The 23,655-nt window shown below is 36.0% G+C and overlaps 1 protein-coding gene across 1 annotated transcript in view; it reads left to right on the plus strand.

The window, feature by feature from the left end:
* The window catches only part of BMP5 (bone morphogenetic protein 5), a 118,244-nt gene that overhangs the window by 84,126 nt on the left and 10,463 nt on the right, over positions 1-23,655 (plus strand). The window contains exon 4 of the mRNA XM_030840979.2: positions 15,100-15,294. Within this exon, the coding sequence (XP_030696839.1) occupies positions 15,100-15,294 (195 nt within the window). The remainder of the gene's footprint in view (positions 1-15,099; positions 15,295-23,655) is intronic.

A 23,655-nucleotide genomic window follows, 5' to 3' on the forward strand; every position in this document is an offset into this window, starting at 1 on the left:
AATGCATAGAGAATTAACTCTACATGGTACTCCTTAAATTAGGATCACTTCTTTCATTGTGGAGATTTTACAGATGATTTAATAAGACTTTAGATAAATTCACAAATGATAGTCCACTGGAGAGAGGTAAGATTGTTGATATATGTTCTTAAATCTTGAGTTGGAAGCATAGTGTATAGTTATGTTATTAGGCGCAAGTCTAATAATTTTGGTTGATGAAATGATTATTGGTAGGAAGCTTTTAAATACCTCTGATCTAGGGTATGAAGCCAACAGAAATGAACATTCAGAGATATGTGTCATGATCAATTGATTGCTTATATTGGCTAGGTCTTCATAGGCACTGGAGAATATCAAATTATTAGTACTTAATATGGTAGTTTTCTTGAGGCCCAACAATTTTATTCTTATAAAAAAGTGACATGATTATTTTTGAGATAACTAACTGCATCAATGAATATAAGGGTAACGACCCTTGTTATAGGGTAATATATGAGGATAATTGATTAAAGGCTGGCGTACATAACTATCAGAAAAAATTTTCAACCCAGAGAAGCCTCAGTGTAAATTACTATCATTTGGCTTCATAAACCTATTAGCAAACATTACACATCAACATGGCTTCTTACAAGCAGTAGTTTAATGCTCATAGAAAACATGGTTAAAAAACATTGATCGTCTTTTTTAAAGTGTGGGACCCAAGAACTCCTAATATATGTTGTGCTAACTTTTTTAGCAAATTGCGTAAAATCCCCACTACATAAGTGATATTTCCCATAAAAAAAATCAGAAAATGAAGATACTCTATGAATTGATTGGAAACACATCATAGAAGACCTCTTTGAAAGTCAAGGAAACAAACCATTGTAATTATTGCCTCCTCAGGATATAGCCCGTATTGGTTAGCAGCTATATTTCCCAGACATTGTAAAGGGGTAAAGTTATAGCTTTTTATTTTTTTTTTGCTTGTTAGTACACAAAAGTTTTCTCCCTTCCATTTTTAGAAATTATATATGTACATAAATATATTGATATTTCAGAGCTTTTCTAAAAGCACCAACAATTTCATCCTCTTTTATTTCCACCAACATTATTATTCAAATTATAAAAAGGGTCTTAACTTCAGTTATCAGTACAATTAAACTGAAAGTGAGTATTTTAAAACTTTTATTACCCAGGGTTTTGCCATGTTCTCTACCTTTCCACTTGGAATTTTGGGGCTCATTCTTGCAAATTGACAACTGCCACACCTACATTAATAAGAAATGGGATTAGGTTTTCTTTTTCTACAACCTTGAACTGTTGCTTATTTCTATTGTTCCTTATTATGTGAAGAGTAGTTTAAAGCACTGATAAAATTTTTCTCCAAAATTGCAATATGCTGTGGTAGCTTTTAAATATGCTGTCTTAAATCAGATTTTTCAAAAATTCCATGACATCTTTCGAATTATAGAATATATACTCCTAATTAGAAAAATCTAGTTTATAATCTAAAGTCCTCATGTCATTATATATTAAATTAATATGTGAGTTACTAACTTGATATTCTTTTACTTTTATTAAATGTGAGCATCTGTCTGAGAGAGATGAGGAGTTCTTAATGAGATATCTGCTTAAATTTAGTTAAGTCCTGGAATCTGCTGCTTTTCAATGCAAGTATCTGATTAAATAAGTTTGCTGTGTTAACCTCAGATTCCCAAACACAGTCTTTTTTAACTCAGGGGAAAATTTTCCAAATTAAGCCCTTGTGTTGTCAGATGACTATTTATCTGTCTCAAGGGTCAAATGATCTATGTGGCTGGTTAATCTGAATATCAGCTGACATAGTGCTAATAAGTAGCAGAAGAAATTCAGAGATCAAGGGTGATATTTTTCTTTTTGTCCGGCTGTTTTGACTACAGTTTCTCATTATTATGTATCTCAGTTCAAAAAGTTGAATTATGTCCACTTATCGGAGGATCTCTTAAATATTTTGAGATTTGATAATATTCTCTTCCCTTATCTGAACTTTATCTTTTAAAGCAATTAAGTCTTTTTTGTTCATAAAACCATATGGCTCCCTGTTGCTGAATTTATGGTGCTGACAATTGGTTTCAAACAAATAAATGAGAGTCTCTACTTCCAAGAAACTGCAAAAATCGCATATCTTGCTAAATGTTCTGATAGGAAAAAGGAACATATACTCCTATGTTTGTTTTACATAAATATTAGTATAAATGAAGTACTTCTTTATGTTTAATGCTGAGGATAATTAGAGCGTACCTGCTTGACTTTCGGATGAATATTTAAGAATAAATTAGGAGGACAGTTGAAGAATAGTTATCTTCAAATACTTAAATAAATACAGTGAATAAGTAAAATTAAATTTTCCCTGTAGTCCAGAAATTAAATCAATGTGTGAAAAGGGCAGATTGAAGGCATAAGAATAAAGTGCCTAAGACCTGGGAGTTAATGGCTATGTAATTATTTGTATTGTGAGGGAATGAGCTCGTGTGACTAGAAGAATTCACTATTTATTTGACCTTTTGTCCGGGGATTATTATATTGCCTGTGATAATTTCTCAGGTAATTTTAATTTATATATTTACACTTTAAGCATTATACACATATAAATATTATATTCAGAGAGGGTACCGTGAATAGATATGTACCATCTTAAGGAGCTTGGTATTAAATAGTTTCATTCAAACCAAAACTTAAGATATTATATAAAATCAGAGATGGAGAAATGGATAAAGGGAAGTAAGAAATATTAGACATCTTTTGGGGTAAATGTGTGTGTGTGTTTGTGTGCGTGTGTGTATACAAAGAGGGGTAATACCCAGGCATAAACAAATTCCCAACTGATCACGTGAAGGATCAGATAAGTTCATAGCTGAACATCTATAATTATTAAGGTGTCTAGAGAGCTTTTATTACAACATTTTAGTATAATTATATTTTCTTTAAGTGCCACAATATATTTTTCAGTATCATAACGAAATGTAAAACTTAATCTAAATTTCTCCAGAACGTTTTAAAATGGCTTCTGTTTCTATCATATTTCTATAGAATTTTAAAAACACTAAAACATAAATAAATCTATGGCAATATGTCAGTTTCTAAGAAAGTCTTTTTTTTTTTTTGATATGAATCAAGCCATAAGAGAGATTTAAAAGATAGCTAAGCAAAACAACCGCCTTGGTCATTTTATGTGAATGATTCAGAAGAGTTTCCACTGAGAAGAATTCCTGTATCTTTATGGTAAAAATGACTAGATTTCTACTGAAAATAAATATGCCATAGATTTCCTCTGGGGTTTAAGATCAGTATTTGTTAATTTTCCAAACCCACGTAAGCTGTGACTTATGGATTTTCTAACTTGTGTAATATCTTAAAGCACATCAGAGAACATAGATCCTTCCAGTGTGCTCAGATTTTTGCTCCTTTCCCACTGCATAAAAATGAGCAAAATCATCAATATGCCTTTCATGGCTAGAGAACTAAACATAAATATAGGAGCACTGTTAAATTTCTACTTTGTTCAACCTAAGTTCTTATTAATTCTCTTAGTCATATACGATTTTTATAAACTATACTTTATGTATTTCAAACTCACTCAACTTAGCAAAAATTATTTTCTGTCTATACAAATAGCTGCTTTTTTTAAACCCTGATTTTGGCAGTACTTTTTTTTTCTTCCATGCTAATATTTCGTATTTTTTAGTTTTCATGATTAATTCAGGTTTTATTTGCTAGGTTCATCTGTAGTTCATATAAAATAAATATTCAAACCATGTATTTGCTGTGGTGGTCAATCAAAATAATATTAATAACTAACGGGACCTAATATTTCCTGAGCGTATTAGATGCCAGTCATTTGGTGAGCTTTTTAAGTGGAATGTCTACTTTATCTTTACTATTTTCCCATTTTGTACACAAGGAAACAGCCTTAGAAAGCTCAAGAATCTTACCCTTGAACCTAAAAATGATGTGTTTTCCAGATCTTCCAGATCCAGATCTTATACACTATGACTCTCACAAATGATATGAATTTTATATAAATTCCAAACTGAAAAAAATTAATGCATTTTTATAATTTCCAAACAGGACATGCTATTAATAATGATTGTTATAGAACAAAATTGAACTTTATGTTGGATCTGTTGGTAATTACCTTTGGGTTTTTATATTTTCTGTCTGGAATTTAACTGTGATCTGACCCACAACAGGTGACAGCATTTTTACCATATTTTTTTGTTTTTTTAAAATCTAACTACTTCAGTATTTCTTTTAGCTCCTTACACAATTATCATTAATTTGATAAATTTATAGACTGAAAAGAAGAAAGTAACTATTTTCCTTCCAGTGATCAGCTTCAACATGTAATTAAATTTAGCCAAATTTAATTTATTTTGAATTCTGTAACGAATGTCCCCCTCCTTTTGTGCCCTGTGTCACTCACTAATGTATTTTGCTAGGTTCTCCTTCTCTGTTTTCTCTCCTCTGTCTTACTGTCTTTAATCCACACTCCCCATCATAGAATCCTCATGTCTACCTCCCCCACCATCCTTTGTAAGTGTCAACCGGTACTCAAGTTTGTAGTTTCAATCACGGTGCAACAAACTGCATGCTAGTCAAGCATGCAGTTTCCAAAACATATTAATTGATTATTTTGCAAAAAGTCTGGATGAAATTCATCCTTTCTCTCATCTCGCCATTCCCCCTTCCCAGCATCAAGGCTGAAGGTGACCTGGTATTATTCCAGCCCTAAAGAGGACTCCCTGAATTGTATTTTTGGGAGCACATATTGAGGTAATTTTTTCCTCAAAAAATTGAAAAGAAAAATCTCTGGGAAATAAAACACGTTTTTAATTTTTCACTGTGTTTAGCTTTGCTTTTTAACTTTGTTTCCCTATGAGCAGAGGGTGAGCCATAACTGCTTTGCTAAAACTTCATATTTTGAACAAAATGGTTTGAATGTAATTTACAGATGCCTTAGTTCTTTAGAAAATGAAGAATCACGATGCTGGTTTCTTTTTAAATATCTATATCCATTTTGTTATCTCTATTGTATTTTTCTCTGGTTGGTACTCTGAAATGGGCATCCAGAGCCTAGTTTAATTTTGTATAATGATTGGTAGAGAGAAAATGGTTTTTCTTTAAAAATAGATTTGACTATAGAATATAATCAGTAATAAATTGGAAAACTTGGATTTGCTGTTTTACTATGTCTATTATATATACAGTGTTTTAAAACCAGGTTTTAAAGGCAACTTCCTTGTTTTAAGTTATAATATGTTTACATTTGAATGAGAGCCATTTGGTAAACATCATTTGCTTATCCAAATTTTAGCATCACAACCTAAAAACATACATGAAAAAGAATTTTGAAATCAATGATTTAAAGTAAGCGGATAAAACAGGAGTTAGTCCTCCTTCATTATCTGGTGAAAGAGGTATTTTACCATTTTTTAGATTTCCCTTAATGAAAAGGGATATGGAAGTGTTTGGCGACATCTGTATTTCTGTTTTGGATTTTCCCTAATTCAAAACAGTAACTGTGGAGCACCCATCTTGCCAAACAAATCCCAAGGTCAGAAACATATTCCAGTTTTTGTTGTTTGTTATATTCTCTATTCTAGGCTCTAACTCTGCTTTGACTAATGATATGAGGGGTAAATATGTTCATGGTAGTATTGATTTGGGGCCATGCAGAATATGAGATTCTCTGTATTCTCATCGTTCAGAGTTAACTCCGTCTCTTTCATTGTTCTTTCCCCTATAAGTTTAACATCGCTGAACATATTTCTTAAAGACATATTGCAGAACAAGGGCAGTGCTGGTTTTGCTTCATGAGTACAGAGCACAATGGGAAGAAGAGAGAGCCTTTAGTCTTTTAAGGCATCAGCAGTCACTGGTGCTGAGGCTAAACTTTGACTCAACTGGTGTAGACTCACAGGGACAAAGGAAAACCAAAACAAACCAAAGCATCTACCCACCAAAGCCAACGGTATATATTACAAGTGGGGATCAAAACTTGAAATTAGATGGAAAATACCTTAATAGGGAAATTACATGTCTCAGCTCCTTGAACATGGATTCCAACTTCTCTGTAGTCGAACTTGTCAAGTTTCAATTTGAGGGAAATGGAAAGTAGGGGGGGACCACCTGTGTTGTCATGGTTGGAAGGAGTGTTGAATGGTCTTCCCACTTATGAAGGAAAGTCTGACCTTAAACATCACAAAACCAGCAGCTACCACAGTGTCCTTGACAAACACAATATGTGTATAACTGCCAGACTCAGGAGATGGATGGATTCCTCCAATCTTTTCAAGGTGGGGAGCAGAGACCCAACAGGAAAGCATCAGCCCTAAACAATCTCTAACAAAGGGGAACTCTGTGTACTTAAAGGAATAGGGTAGTACTTAGGGTCGACAGGGCTGAGTTAAAAGCATGACCCTTGTCTGAGCCTTATTTTATTCATTTTAAAAATGTAACCATTGTTTTTTTGGGAGGAGTACATAAGATGATGTATGTAAAACAACTGATAAATTACCAAGCTTCAAAATGGCAGCTGTTGCTTCTTTCTTAACTTCAGAAAGACTGAACTGGCTCACCTTCCCAAATCCCAATTTCCCTGATGCTTTTGAAAGGCTTGCTTGTTATGACTTTTGGGTACCAGCTCTATTTATGAGTGGAGGTATTCAGATGATTTCTCTGTGCGGTGATAAACTGATCGAAACATGATAGTTCTATTTAGGCTGTGAGATCAGATTTGCTTCTGACCCATGCTGACCAAAAGATAAACACCTGGGAACCCAACTGTTATTTTGCATGCGGACAGGTCAGAAGGATGCTTTTGCTCTGGGCTCCACCATGAAATCATAGTGGCGTGAGGTCTCACTTGGTCCCTTATGTGGGGCAGGCCAGCTCACATTCTGCTGTTGCCAGAGACATGAGAAAAAGTGAAGAAAGATTCTGCTTCTCTTTGCTCAGAAGAATGTTTTGTGATCCAATCTTCATATGTGAAGGAAAGAACTAAGTCCCAAATGTCTTAATTCCACTTTTTTTTCTTTTTTTGGCAAAAAGTAGACACTTATCATGGTATATACATTACGTATTCAATATCAGGCCTTCACTATGTATTTTGGAAAACACATTTAATTCCTTTCACTCTTTCTCTTTATTAAGTGTCAAAATGATTTATTTCTCCTCCATTTTGGTAGTCCTTGACTATTCTAAAGATTCTAGACATAGCTTATGATCATTTCACAGGTTCATGTATCAAATTGAAAGGGAAGGTCAAACATTTAATGAACTATGTTTTTCTGTATGATAAAAGTTCTTTTTGAATAATATATCATATAAGCTGGTAAAAAAGAATGTTTCCTTTAGACACTCATAAATTTCCCAAGTAACTGCATTAAGTTCGTTGCAAAGTCTACTTTAATCCACTAGAGATAAAATGCAGAGTCTGAAATTAATTTCACTGCTATGAAACAAACTCAAATGCGTTTGACGTCTAAAAGTTTTTCTTCATTGATATCTTAACACGTAAAAATAGTTTTTGAAGACGTTTTGGTTGATTTCTGCTGAAACCCTGCTTTCATTATAGTTTTATTTAACTCCCCTGTGATTTTAAAGGAAAGAAGTATATGTGTGTGTGTACACATTTTTTTATTTTAAGAAGTCACATAATAACTGGAAAAGAGACTAAAAATAATTCACTCTTCCCATGGTTTTGTGAAAAGAATGTTTCTGCTTTCTTAAAATAAATGAGACCTGTAAGATCAACAGCTAACCAATCTTTTGGGGGCATGTGACAGATGATGTCTGTAAAACTCATAGGGCCTCAGGGGAAAGGCTCTCTATATAAAGAGAGGAGCTATTAAAAAGTAAGTGTGTGCTTATGTGAAGGTGAACTACAATTCCTAGTTTGAGATTCATATTTCCACTAGCTGAAAATAGGGTCCCGGTAAAAAGCATTTGTGGGACTTGTCACGCCTGAGACAGTAAGCCTCCACATTTCAGACCACATCCCATGGAAGGAGACTAATCCTTTTCCATCATCTCAGCCCCACCCTCAGTTCAATAAAAAATTTGAATATTCTGGAAAGCTTCCCCAACAAGGCCTAAACCTCTGGCCCTTCTCCTTTATGTTTCTTGGCCTTTCTTCCTCCAGGCAACCCCCCACCCCACCTTTCAGAAGTTTCTTGAGCTACAGTTCTCAACTATTTGCATTTTCCCCCCATCACGCTTTGAGCCATCATACCCGTGTTTCTGACCAAATATCCCAATTTCTTTACTAATCCCCATGACTTTCTCAGACGGCAGGGCATGAGAATCCCTTCTATAAACATTTTAGAAAGAACGGAAACTCTTTAAAAAATCTCTTCCTCCTTTAAACTTTATCCTTCCCATACTCCAATCCTAGAGGAAAATGAATTTCTTCTATTGCAGTGTTACCAGGAATTTACCAGGAATTGTAACTACATTTCTTGTCTGCAGATAATACTCAACCCCCCATTCATGTTAGCACATCAGGACATGGTCCCCTGTTGCCCTCTGTGGATGTCATACCCCCAATGTTTCTTCTCTATCATCAGCTACAGAATCTTATCCTTATTCACACATGTTATTACACTTGACCCTTCTTTTGTTTTTGATACTTTTTATTTTTATTATTTATTTTATTTTATTTTTGGCCGTTCGGGTCTTAGTTGCGACACATGGGATCTTCATTGAGGCACACGGGATCTTTTGTTGTGGCAATGGGCTTCTCTCCAGTTGTGGAGTGCAAGTTTTTCTCTCTCTAGTTGTGGCGTGCAGGTTCCACAGTGTGTGGGCTCTGTAGTTCGTGGCATGCAGGTTCTCTAGTTGAGGTGCATGAGCTCAGTAGTTGTGGTGTGTGGACATAGTTGTCCCTCAGTTGTCCCTCGGCATGTGGGATCTTAGTTCCCTGACCAGGGATTGAACCTGTGTCCCCTGCACTGTAAAGCAGATTCTTTACCACTGGACCACCAGGGAAGTCCTGTTACTTTTTAATAATGACTGTATAATTGTCAACATATAATTATATAGAACAAAGTGGTTATTTTTTAATTTACTCTTTTAAATGTTGGGATAAAGAAGAAAATGAAAAGATCTAGCAAAGAAATTGCATGATGAGCCTGGCTTGTTAAACAGAAGCCCAGAATCACCATGAAGAATCACTAAAAAAAAATGTAACTACCTTGTACTCTGAAGTTCAATACCAATATATTTTTTAACCAGTACCACATTACTGGGAGTTTTCAGTATCACTGAAATAGTTTAAAATCCCAGCTTTTCATTGTTTTCGTTTGAGATTGTAAGGCAATGTAAACCATCTTAAAATCAGGAAAATTCTGAGCAGGAATGTAAAATTTTATTTATGATACTTCAAATATCTGGCAGTAGGTCTGTGCTTTTACTATAAAACTAGAAACTATGCAAATTTTTCATCAAAGTATGACATAGTTGAAATTCATAGCAAGATTACAATTTGCTTAATTTAAGATTTCACTGGGTTAAAACGTATATGGAATTTAAGTAGACAAAATTCTATCTCCCCCACATTCCTTAAAATCTGATATAAAAATGATTTAGTCTATATGCCGAGTAGAGAATTCTGCACATTTTAAATCATCTGTTTCTAAAAAGGGTATGATTCCAGTATAATTTAGAGCCACGGAAACTATAATTTAAGAGTACCAGAATCAGATTTAATCACAGATTGAAACTAAGCAAAGAGCAAGAGAATATGTGAATGAGAAACAGCGCAGTGATTTGTTTTCTGTGAACTAGTCCACAAAGGATGCTGTAAGCGTCTTTTGAAAAGGTAATTTGTGCACAACTTTCATCACAGGTGTTTTGGGTTAAGAGTTCAATACTGTGGATTTATAGGAAAGAAAACAGTGGAATTTATGCTAACATCTTATAGTGATATCAACGTTTAGACTCTGATAAATCCTCAAGTGAATGTTTTTCAAATTGTGTATTCTGGAAGGAAACTAAATGCTCATATTTGGAACCACTTGTCCTTATAACATCAACATGTCTCTAAAGAGCTGTTTTGTCAGAGGCTCCTTTAATAACCCTGTTTTTAAAGAAATAAACATTTTGAAAGTCACATTTTCCAAAAAGAATGGTCTGAAATACAAAACTAGTGAGTTGGGGATGGCTCTTTGGCTTGCCAGCCTACTGTCTTGATGATTCTAAATTTGAAAATAGTTAGTTATGTCCTTAGGCAGATGTGAATACAATACCCTGACCCCCAGGCTTATATAAAGTTATAAGGATCAGAGGAGAAGATCTGGATGTCTTTAATCCATCTTCAGTTATGGCAAAATGTGTAAGTCAAAGCGCCAGCCTCACATACTATCTTCTTGATACCTGTGTGAAAAGAATAGTTATTTCTTTAGATGATACCATCCTAACCCCACCTTTATTCATTCTGTAGTTAATAAAACTGACAAATGCCCATATATTTGCTTCTCAAATTGCTTCTCTTCCCTCAGTACCTGTTGAGTAATTTCGAGATGAAAACAAGATGGCCAGGATAGGAATAGTTCTAAAAAACATTCACATGGAAAGATTTAATGGGCATTCTTTTCATAAATGCAAGAGATGATACCTCTGCCCGTATCAAACTCTGGACTCCCATATTTTTTCTCATCACCCTTTTATTTTATGATTCAAGAATTCTGTGATACAGAAACCTGGGATAATTGGGCACCATGTTTCTTTGGGTCCAGCTGTCATCAGTGAAATCACTGGAATGCTGGTATATCCTTCAAAGAAACTTTTCTATCTCCTCTCCCATTTGTGTGGGAGATCCCATGTGTATTTAAACTTGAATTGACTCCCAGCAATCAAGTTCTTCTCCCTCTCTTGCTCTCACCCCACCCATTTAGCAGATCACTACCCTTCCCTCTTCTTAGTGTACAATGTCAGATGTGACACAAGGGAAGTGTCCTCTTATTCTAGGACCATTTCATCCCATCATTTGCCCTGCCTCTCACTTTGGGACAGTTTTTTATCCACCTTAAAACTCCCAATGCCACGAAATTGCTGCTTTGCTTGCCTTTGAAATGCTACCACTCTCTGAAGCTGATGCTGGTACAGGAACTCATCTTGGACCTACCTACATTCTGGTGCTGCCATCTTGTACCATTGTGGAGTTACTTGGAAGCCACTCTTCTGAAGTAGGAAGAATCTTTGGCCACCACTTGTATCACACCATTAACCAAACTCCAAAGTAGGGCTCCCTTGCCCTCCCAGGATTTTACAGGGACTTTGGGTAAAAATAGGTCTGTTAGATTTTCTTGAATCCCCGGGTTCTTAAGAAGTTAATCATGCAAACATTGGAGCAAGGCCAGAAGGAACACTGAGTTACAGACTCAAAATCCCTGCTTCCTTATACTCACTGGGACATTGTTCTGAATCTGTACTCTAGGGGTTCACCTGTTCCTTCCGATGAGTTCTCTCCCTTCAGGTTTTTCTATTCTCTTCCTAATATATGCCTGGTGAATTTAGCTTACCCATGTTCTAGCTATGCCTAAACTTGTCTGAATCTTAAAATGATTAAGCTTGGATTCCAGCTGGTGTCCCTTATCACCCTTTTATTTTAATGCTCTTTTTATTACCCCAGGTTATGTTTATTTCCACTGTATATTCTTTTTTATTTTTTCAGTTATACATATGTATATTTATTCTTTTTCATCCTTTTCCATTATGGTTTATCACAGGATACAGAATATCATTCCCTGTGCTATGCAGTAAGATCTTGTTGTTTATCCATCCTATATATAATAGTTTGCATCTGCTATCCACTGTATTTTCAATCCTTAATGTATATATGTTTCCTACCTACTTTTTTTAATAAGTCAAAAATGAAGATTAGCTTTGAAAAATAAAACCACAGTAATACACACCTACATAGAGTTTTCCTAAATCAAAATGTTTTAGGTAGGTTTCTTTACTGATATATTTGCAGTATCTAAAACATCCTGTACCTTTAATAATAAAATTCAACATTGTTAAATAGATTTTACAAAATAGTCACTATTTTTAATACCTGCAATATAGTCTGGGTTTCTATTAGCACTTCTAAGAAAAATAACTGTTCAGCCCTATTCAAAAGGTTCAGTCAACATAATCAAGGGAGGTATAATGTGTCTGAAGGACAAGGTCATATAGTTAATGCTTCCACAGTGTAGCTCAAGATCAAGAGCCACTGAGTAAGTATGAACTTATGGAATCTTAATAGTCACATCATTGCTGAAGTGGAAAGGAAACCAAGAGGAAACTTAATAATATCAAAAGTTATTTTAAAGGGAGTTCACGTTGCTTTGAAGGGGACTTTGCTTCACACACAATATCTACCTTTGTAAAGCCCAAGAAACCCATATTTGTCACACACACACATCTTTACAGTTTTCAAAATATAAATCTTTAGAGCAGTCTTCTTTCTCCACAGATAAAAATGAAAATATTGAAAGTCTTTTGAATAATAACAAAAGGAATCCTCTTGCAAACCCAAGGAAACTTGGAACTCTGGGTTCAATGCTTATTTAACTGGAAAAGGGTCAGTGTGTATTGTGATGAATGGAAAACTGATTTTACTGCATTCCATTCATGGCCATCGTGTGGCAACCTATTTCAGTATTAGAAAGATCATATATTAAAAATTATTTCTGCAGTCATCCATGTATACAAGTAAAAATTTTGTTCCTGTTAAATTATCACTTCATTAAAACATCAAACTTAGAGCTCAACAAATACTTTTTATGTTGTGCTCCAAGACTGAAAAAAAATCCAAAATTTAAAGAACAGATCACCAGTTATTCTCTTCCATCACAGTCAAGTTTCTCAGTTCTGTTTTTTTTTTTTTTTTTTTCTTTTGCTGCACTCTCTGTCACTGGAAACATCTTAAACCAATTTCAAGTGCTACACCTGAATAAACATGTTGTAAAAGTGTTTATGTATTGAGGTGGGTCAGTTCAAGGTATGGTATTTGGCTGGAACTTCTAATTTCTCTTTTTACAGCAAAAGGGCTGCCAGAAGGAGGAAGTCTGAGCTGAATTAATACATTTGTTACAGTGGAAGTAGAATGGAAACTACTCCAACCACAAATCAAACTGCCTCTTTCATTTATGCCAGTGATATAGTTTTTCTAAGAAATATAGACTCTGGCATGGAGCCACTGTAAGTTTGCATTTAAAAGAGAAACCCATACGCTTATTTGTTTAAGGTTTACTGCTCTGATTATTTGAAAGTTCTTTCTCTGCTAGGACAGAGTGAAGTGGCATTTGGGAAGCCGGTGGCCATTTTCATATTTGTAAGAAAGCAACAAGTTTTCCCAATGAGCAATTGTTGGGGACGTTGATGGATGCTGCCTGCATTGACACACACGCATTTTTTTTAACCAATATCTCCACATTTAAAGGACCTCTGTGTTCCTCCCAACAGCTGCACAGACTCACATAACACAGTCTCCTTTTCTGATGGTAGAGGGTCCCTGCACAATACAAGTATACACAAAAGTGTTTATGCTGCCAAAATAAACTGTGTTAAGAGCAAGAGTTTATTTGCTAAAATGCCATTGATTTTAGGGACCTATTCCCTTTTCTTCCAAGGTGGGTCAGGTCTTAGAATGGACTGAGGCTACCCCACAGTCGTGACTGAATAAATATTTTAAGAAAACTGGCACATCTTTCTGGGTGCAAGGCAGGGCCAATCATGCACGTATTTGAAACCACATGATATATTACTCTGAAAAGATTGGTAACTTCTGTATCTGGAGTAGAATTTTTTTTTTTTTTTTGCGTGACTTTTGAGTAATTCTCACCTAAAAGTACAACTTAAGGTTAAACAGTTTGTCCTCTCTGGCTGATTTTCATTGAATTCAATATCAACTAATGGTTTTCTTTATATATGCACACACATATATACATATATATAATTTTCTGTGATAATTATTTTAAATGAGAAGATCATAGCAAGAGTGAATTGTAAAAAGGGGGAAATAGTAATATCTAACTCCTAAGGTATTTGTGGAATCACATTAAATAATGCATGGAAAACACTTAGAAAAATGCCTAGAGTACACAGCATGGGCTCCAAACATGTTTTTTTATAATGATAATACTTATCATTTATAATGATAAGAATTATTATTGCTATCCCAGAAGGAGAAATACTTTATCAACATCTACTCCTAGTCTCCAGGACACTTCTCACCCATTCCTGCCCAGGCCCTGGGTGCACTCCTTTTCTGATAAACAACCACTCCAGGGGCTCAAAAGGGTCTGGGACACAGGCTGGTTTAGAGACCAAGGTGAGTATCCAAGCTCACCTGGAATTTTTCTCCTTTCCTGAGCATCTCCAGGCTTGGTTTGCATCTTCTGAAATCCTTTCAGTAAACATAATTCGGGCATGTCCAAGTTCAGAAGGGGAGGGATTCCGTAATTTTCATGTTTGCTTCAAAATCCTTTACATGGAGAAAGACCTGGAGCTTACAGCAAATCTCCATCCCAGCAGGGGTTCTGGAAGGATCTTTGAAGAGCTTTAAGTAGATCACAGCTTTGTAAAGATCGATGGGCACAGGCCAGAGGTGAGGGGGCGAGGCTATCAACACTAATTAACACTGGAAAGTCTCCAAAGAAGCTGGTGAAAATAGAAACACCCAGCCAGCCTTTCAGATTTTATCACATGGAGGAAAATTATAAGGCACCTAATGCAGAAGCGCCTGTAGCTAATTTTTTGAAATTACTGTTTAACATGGACATTTCCAGGCTAATGGGAGTCAAGCCTTTCCATTTAGAACATTGCCAACTTCCAGGTCTGAGAAGGGACCATCAGTGAAGGCCTGACGGTGTTCTGTGGCCAAAGAGGGATACAAAATGGAAAATCAAGCATGGATAATTGTCTGTAATGGTAAACTTTCCATGTTTATAAGAATCTTTGGCCTGCAGAGAAAACATTCTGATAGTGTTTTAAAAAGTCTCCCTTTTTGCAAGTACCCTCTGAGTTCATTCCCATCAGGTAAACTTCATCTCTTCTTCATAAACCCAGTGCTCCTTCGCTCTGTTCTAGGACACAGCATCAATGTAAAGTCGGCTGGTCTCGTGGGAAGACACGGGCCTCAGTCAAAACAACCATTCATGGTGGCCTTTTTCAAGGCTAGCGAGGTACTTCTCCGATCTGTGAGAGCAGCCAACAAACGGAAAAATCAAAACCGCAATAAATCCGGCTCTCATCAGGATTCCTCCAGAATGTCCAGTGTTGGAGGTAAGCAAAAACCAGAGCAGCAGTTCTGCACAGAAAGTGGTGGGGTCATGTGTTGCAAATCAAGTAGCCACAATAAGTTTACCCTCTGGATATACCTTTATTTGGTCTATTAAATCATCCAGTGGTATTTCTCGCATCCCCCAAATGTTTCATCAGCAAATCACTCAGTAATTCATTTTAAAATACTGTAAGTAGGACTTGCCTTCATATGTTGAAAGATGCAGTTCAAATTAAAATCAAGCTGGCAGTAATAAAATTATGGAATGCCTACATCGACAAAGGCTAACCCAAACTGAACTCCACAACTTGTGAGCTGACCTTTCCAGGGCCTCTCAAATATAGATGGGTAACCAGGTATACTCAAAATAAAAAGATTTCTTTGGTACTTAAAACAGTACATGTGAATCATGAAGTTTAAATTTTTTATGACAAGAGAAGCAGGGAAGATTTTATGGTAACTGAAATAATATTTATATTTCCATTAATTATTTGGAGTGCTGTTATCTAGATAATTTGTTTTGAGTGTGTGTGTACACATACCTGCATATGTGAAATTGAACAAAATGTTACAAATGCACAATTGATCCCACTGTGCTTGCAATTTAATCTATTAATTGATAGAAAGGGAGATAAAAGTACAGTTGATCTGAACTCATCTGAGAAAATCTGAAGTAATTTAATAATATAATTTATACCATTAAGTACCTTGTTTAGTCCTGGTACAACAAATTTTCATAAGCTGTTCTTAGATGAAAATGATGGCTATTTTATTCCTAGGAATTGTCTTATATGAAAAATAAACCCATTTGAAGGGGAAACCTTGCCCTAGAACATTCCATCTAGTATGGCATATTTGTTCATTTGTAAAATGTGTATTCTTCTATGTTGATGGCCACCATATGTAGTGTACTTGTGAGGCACAGTGAATGAGCTGGTGAACAAAACAGATATGACCTCTGCATAGGGTATTTCAGAAAATTAGAATGTTTTGCTCTTCCAAAAAGACACACTTAGACAGTGTTTGCCATTATTCCTGAAAAAAATCTTCATTTTTTTCCCAATTGCTAGAAACTGACAAGTCATATTGTAATTTTTTATTACTCCAATATGCATGAGTGATAGATAAGATTATAAATGATTATAAATGAAACAAGAATATACAGAATTTTTTTTGAACCTGAGACACTCAACAAAAATACTAAGTGGAGCTCACTGGAACCCTCCTAGAGTGCAGGTACAGGAGAATCGTGTTAGAAAGAAGTCTGTTTTGTGCATCTAGCCACAGAAGCAGAGGGAAGAGTTCTATATGGAATTGCATCATACTGAATTACATGCTACGCAGAAAGCCATGTTTTAAAATAATTTTCCATCAAGTAAGTTTAACTGTCTCTTTCACTTGAAAGTAAAACGTGATATTAGTGCCTTATTACAAGGCTATTTTATAAAAATCTTCACAAGATATTTAGTTTGGCAAACATTGTAATGGCTTAATATGAAAGATGGAGAAAAATAACTTTCTAAGACCTTTTCTTCCTTGTAAATACTAGCCTGTCAAAGTTGTATATTTTTCTTTCCATGTAGAATGGTTCTGAAATGGGTTGAAATGTTTTTAATTTAATGTAGCAGACTGCATTAAGAAAAAGATTTGTTAAATCTTGAATAGACTAGTAAATAATTTTTGAGGAAATTACAAAGGAAAAAGGATAAGTTGCCTACGTATTATTAGAGCTCATAATGACTCTGGCAGAGGCGTTCCAGCAACTGAAATCATCCGAATCCTTCTCCCTATTGGTGAACTCTATTTATCTTCCCTTCCTGACCACAAGTAACAAATGTGCTTCTATAACTAGAGATGAATAAAACACATGGCACAGAAATCACGTAACTTTTCATCAGTTTCCTAACACCATTCAGAGTACAAAATTATTCTAATATAGACCAATATTTTCTTTTTAAAAGGTGTGTCATTGGCACCCATTTCTGTGAAATATGCAGTAGATGGTTTTGGAACATGCTCATATTTTGATAATAAGAAGAAAGAAAGTAGCTGGTTTGTGTGTATGAGACTTAACCTTTCAATAGTTAGTAATCAAGCAGACGGGAAAAAGTCTCATAGGATTTGGCCTGAAAGACAGGGGGTTAATATAAACATAAAATTTGATACTTAGGAGACTTGAAATGCCAGTGAAATTTTAAAATTATCCAAATATAAATAGTAAATGCTGTAATACTACTAGGCTTTTACAATAAAATACTGTGTGAAGACTCCATAACTAAGAACGGGGCCAGGAGGAAGAAGGGAGAGAGTCGTATTAGAAGTTTGCTTGGTTGCATTTTTTTTTTTTTTTTTTTTTGCAAAGCATATCCTCAAATGTTAAAAGTCTCCAACAGTGCAGGAGAACCCAGGTCATTCTTGCTGCCTTTACCTCATTTCTTTCTTCTTTCTTCTTTGTGGAGAGCCTAGAACAGGGTCTAACACAAACTAGCAACTTCACAAACACACGTTGAAGACCTTAACGTGTTGCCTGTATGGGAAAAACTAAGTTCCTTTTTCAGGTGCCTATGCACAGAACCACTGCTCCCAGATTTTCTGCAGAAATCCTCCCTCTTTGGTCCTCTTCAGGTTTTTGGCAAGAAAGTTGAGCAGACACTTTGTGAAAGATGTTGCTTGTTTCACGATGAGCCAGCACAGTTGATTTTCATTTGAACTTGGGTTTGGGGGTAAGAAAATGTAGGCATTAGCTAAATGTTAAGGGAGCCACCCTTTAAGATGGAAAGGCACCAAGTTGATAAGATTTTAAAGAACCTACCAAAAGCAAGATGCTGTTTTGAGCACTATATCATTGCCGAAAAAAATAGAACATTAAGAGTTTACAGGGCACATGGCAAGTCCTGATTCACTGCAGAACTGCTTGAAAAGGTGCTTATTGCAAGCTTGGTACTAGGGATCTTTGAAGGTGAATCCAATCATTGGTGCCCTGCCTGGAACCATGGTGATTTCTTAAGAAGTCTTTCAAAGAGGCATTAAAATGGGGACACTCTGGGGCTTTGCTGGCTGTCCAGTGGTTAAGACTCTGCGCTTCCACTGCAGGGGCAAGGGTTCGATCCCTGGTTGGGGAGCTAGGATCCCTCATGCTGCGTGCATGGTGCAGCCAATAAATAAATAAATAAATAAATAAATAAATAAAATGGGGACACTCTGCAACTCCCAACTCTTTGACAGGCACTATCTCTTGCCTAATGGATACAGTGTAAAATCATGCCTCTTGGACAAAAATATTAAAACCAGAAGGAAAAATTAATTGGGTTATTTGTTTAGACTGTTTTATATTATATAATTAATATACATTTTCATTATTTAAAAATAATCAAGTCTTCAATAAAGCTAAAATTCTCCTCTGATCACCTACACCTAATTCTTTTGAGATAGGTTATACTGATACACAAGTATCAACTTGATACATGTACTTCCAAATCTTTTCCTCCGTATATACATCACTTTTGGAGAATATATTTTGTTATGTTCTATATGTGTGTGTGTATATACATATGTATATATATGCACACACACATATATATTCTTTTTCAGATTCTTTTCCACTGTAGGTTATTACAAGGTATTGAATATAGTTCCCTGTGCTATACAGTATGTCCTTATTGCTTACCTATTTTATATATAGTAGTGTGTATATTTTAATCTCAAACTCCTAATTTATCTGTCCTCCCCCCATCCTCTCTGGTAACCATAAGTTTGTTTTCTACGTCTGTGAGTCTATTTTTGTTTTGTACATAAGTTGTATCATTTTTATTAGATTCCACATATAAGTGATATCACATAATATTTGTCTTTCTCTATCTGACTTACTTCATTTAGTATGATAATCTGAAGGTCCATCCATATTGCTGCAAATGGAATTATTTCCTTTCTTATGGCTGAATAATATTCCATTGTATATATTTACCACATCTTTTTTATCCATTCATCTGTCAATGGACATTTAGGTTTCTTCCATGTCTTGGCTATTGTAAACCGTGCTGCTATGAACATAGGGGTGCATGTATCTTTTCAAATTATAGTTTTCTCCTGATATATGCTGAGGAGTGGGATTGCACGGTCATATGGTAGTTCTATTTTTAGATTTTTAAGGAACCTCCATACTGTTCTCCATAGTGGCTGCACCAATTTACATTCTCACCAACAGTGCAGGAGGGTTCTTATTTTTACATACTTTTTAAGAGCAGTTTTAGGTTCACAAGAAGATTGAGAGGAAGGTACAGAGATTTCCCATGTACTCGCTGCCTCCACACATGCATACCTCCCCCATTATCAACATCACTCACCAGGATGGTGCGTTTCTTTCCAAAGATGAACCTACACTGAGACATCGCAATCACCCAACGTCTATAGTTTACCATAGGATTCACTCTTGTTGTCATATAGTTGGTCTTATGTGTTTTTAAACAACATATTTCAGCCATCTTTCAAAATGGTGACTTCATTTTTTTTTTAACTGCTACAATATATTCAGTAACGCTTGTATCAGAGTTTATTTAATCATGTCACTCTTAAAAAGAAATTTTGGTTGTTTTTAAATTGGAGCTTTCAAAATCAATGCTGCAGTGAAAATCCTGCAAAGCTGCATGTGTGAGAATGGTATTAATCTACATGGTTTTTCCAGTAATTAACACTAAAAGCTGGTATCTGTGCCCTGAATATGCAAAATTTTGAAAATCCCTTCTCAGACGACAATTGTTTTGGTTCCTAGATCTAGTCTGATAGATGTTTTTCATCTATCTATCCATCTGTACATTTATCTATCTATCATTCTGTCATTTAACCCTGTCCACTACTTCCTAGTTGTGTAATCTCGGAGACATGTCACGTCTCTCTGTGTCTGTTTCTTCATCTGTGAAGTGGAAATGCTAATACCTGCCTCATAAGGTAAAATTACATGAATTGTGAGGATTAAATTAGTTATTTAATGTGTGTAAAGAATGGAGAACAGCGGTACGTACTCATTCAGGTTTAGGCATTATCATTATTATTTGTCAAATTAAGGTTTGGTTTTTCAGAACTGGTACCTAAAAAGTTCAGACTTTTACATAAGAGAAGACTAGAAATCCTCTTTCTCTAATCAGTACCCATACCCCTGGTCACTTATTGTCAAATTTCTATCTAGAGAGAATTCTAGAGAGATAATTTATCCGGGCATGGTTCATTGTAAAATATTTATTCAGTGTTAAATAAGCACCCACAATGTGACAAGCAAGTATTAACTATATGCTCATGAAAGATGGGTAGCATAAGAATTTTGCTTCTTAAAAAGCGCTCCCACAGACAATGGGAAAGACATGCCCGCTAGTACTAATCAGGAGATAATTCCACTAGAGTAGGTACAAGGTAGTGTGGGAGAAGTAAGGATAGTGTGTGACTCATGAGAAAGAATAGACATTTTCCAGAAATGGAGGGGTGGGTGAAGCTATTTCAGACTTATGTGCACAGTTATAGAACCACGTACCAGTGTCCAATTGTCGGGTGTGCAGGTTCTTGTGCGAGAGCAGTGTGATGTCAGATAGAAAGTCATGCAGGGACCAAGTCATAACGTGTAGGTGCGTGATGGTCAGGAACTATGATGCTTCTGTGCAGGCAGTTGGAAAAAAAGGAGTCTCACAATCAGAAACACATTTTAAAAAGTTCAATTTGGCATCAAAATGATGGATGAGATGCCAAGGGGTAAAACTGAACGTGAAAATATGATTAAAAGTCTAGTCCCATACCCCAAACAGTGAAGATTGTAGATTGGAGAGAGAGGAAGTAGAAACCAAAATATGTGGAATGGAGCCGGCAGCACTCCAGAAATGGGCGTGTCAAGAGTAAGTGAAAGGTGTAGGAAAAAGACGCAGCTATGAGCCCCAATGGTTAGATGAAGCACAGGACTTGACACTGCCATGGAAACCAGGGTAAGAGAGAAACGTCAAGGATGGAGCCCCCAGTGGGAACATCAGCACTTTAGTATAGACAAAGGAGAAAAAGGAATTCCATAAACTAGGCAAAAGACTTAAGGTCAGAGAGGAAGGAGGAGACAGGGATGAAGGGTTATCCTAGGACCAAATTCCCAAAGAGGATGTCCGGGTAGTGTGAGGTGACCAAGAGTGCAAAGCACTTCTGCTAGGTTAACTAGGCTAGAGGTGTGTTGGTTAAAGGGGGTTGGGGATGGATTTAATGCAGGGTAGGAGGGTAAAAGAAAGAAAATCGAGAAACGTACTCAATTTTCTGTCTTGGGCCACTAGATGACTGGTTATCCTGTTAACCAAGTAGAAGGAATGTAAGGAGTATGAGGTCAGAAACAAAAATAGTGAGTCGGCGGCCTCTGGGAAACTTTCACACATAGATGTCTGGTAGGCATTCGGAGACTCACGTTTGTGGATGGGTTTTTATGTCAACGAGCTCTAAGGTGAGAATGTTTGTTGCATCATCCACAGAGGCTTTGCTAAGCAGAGTTAAGCAAACACACCAGACAGTTATTATGTTGTGGTGCCTGTTCTGTGTCACACACTCATACATAGACAAACACAATTATCCCTACATAAATAAATAACAGTAATTCCTACTGGGTCATACGTAAATTTGGGCGAGTCATTCACTGGATGTGGGAGATGGAGATTAAGCGAGAGTAGCAGTGGCATTTGAAATCCCTCATCTTTGGGGGGGATTGCTATTTGCTTGGGGTTTATCTACCCCCAAGGCCATATCAAAATTTACAGTATTGAACAGTCTACGGTAACACCATTCCTGCTATTTTACCTCTGATACCTTCATTCATTTGTCATTTTCATTTTCTATGAATTAATGAACATCCTGAAGCTGTGGGTGCTGACGTCCGTCCGTTATCTCCCTCTAGGAATTAAGTAAGAGAATGTTGACATCTCCTTTGCTTTGAAACACAGTATCTCATCATATTTGGCTTAAGCTGTTGATGTATTTAAATGTTAAATTCTATTTTGGATTTTTTTCTTCTCTTTTACAGATTCACCTACATTTTATTCCTTAAAGACACTAATGCTAGATTTTAAAGAAAAAAGAAACCCATACTGGTATATGGAGTTTTTTGGACTTATTTCTTTTGTGCCCTTCATAGCTAGGTTAGCATGTGTTTCTTTATTAGGTTGTTTCTTCAGGGACTACTGGACAGACCATTGAAGCCCTAACCCTATGTAGATCACAGGATATTTTTTGGGTTTTTGGGGTTTTTGTTGTTGTTGTTGTTTTGTTTTTTGCAGTACGCGGGCCTCTCACTGTTGTGGCCTCTCCCGTTGCGGAGCACAGGCTCCGGACGCAAAGGCTCAGCGGTCATGGCTCACGGGCCCAGCAGCTCTGCAGCATGTGGGATCTTTCCGGACCGGGGCACAAACCCATGTCCCCTGCATCGGCAGGCGGACTCTCAACCACTGCGCCACCAGGGAAGCCCTCAGGATTTTTTTAAATCATGTATTTAATTTTTTTTCTATGACAAAATAATCAAAAATTAAGAAAAATCAAACTAAGACAAAGATTAAATTTGCATTATTGGGGGATGAGGGGGAACTGGATGAAGGTAATCAAAAAGTACAAGCTCCCATTTATAAGATAAATAAGTTCTAGGGATGTAATATACAGCATGATGAATATGATTAACACTGCTGTACATTATATACAAAAGTTGTTAGGCGAGTAAATCCTAAGCGTTCTCATCACAAGGAAAACAATTTTCTATTTCTTTGATTTTGTATCTGTGTGAGATGATGACTGCTCACTAAACTTACTGTGATCATTACTTCATGATGTATGTGAGTCAAACCATTATGCTGTACACCTTTAAGTTGTACGGTGCTGTATGTCAATTACATCTCAATAAAACTGGAAGAAAAAAATATAGCTTGTAAAGATATAAATAAATTTGCATTGTTTCCAGAAATTGATCATAAACAAATTGGCATAAAGTATTTAACAATATTTTCAATATTTTGGAACTGGTTTCCCAATAGTATTACCATTAAGAGGGAAATACGTGTCTGCGATACCTGCCTTGTGGTTGAGGAATGCTAGCATACTTTTCTAGTGTTGGCTGTGGTTCCAGAACGTTTAGTAGTTTCTGGTGCGACTCTTCATTTCTACGCAGGTTTGTCAACAGCAGCATCATGTCCATCTCATTTTCATATTTGAAGGGCTGCCAATCACTATTTTCTAAAGATATAAATTTAATTTCTTTGCCTTTCCTCCCACAGTTTATTCTGCCAACCATTTAGCAAACCTAATTGCAGACTTTGCTGGTTTGGGTACAACATTTACTCAGTATCCATTCATTTTTATTTCTGACAGAC

This window comes from Globicephala melas, chromosome 11, assembly GCF_963455315.2.
Source record: "Globicephala melas chromosome 11, mGloMel1.2, whole genome shotgun sequence".
NCBI classification, from domain to species: domain Eukaryota; kingdom Metazoa; phylum Chordata; class Mammalia; order Artiodactyla; family Delphinidae; genus Globicephala; species Globicephala melas.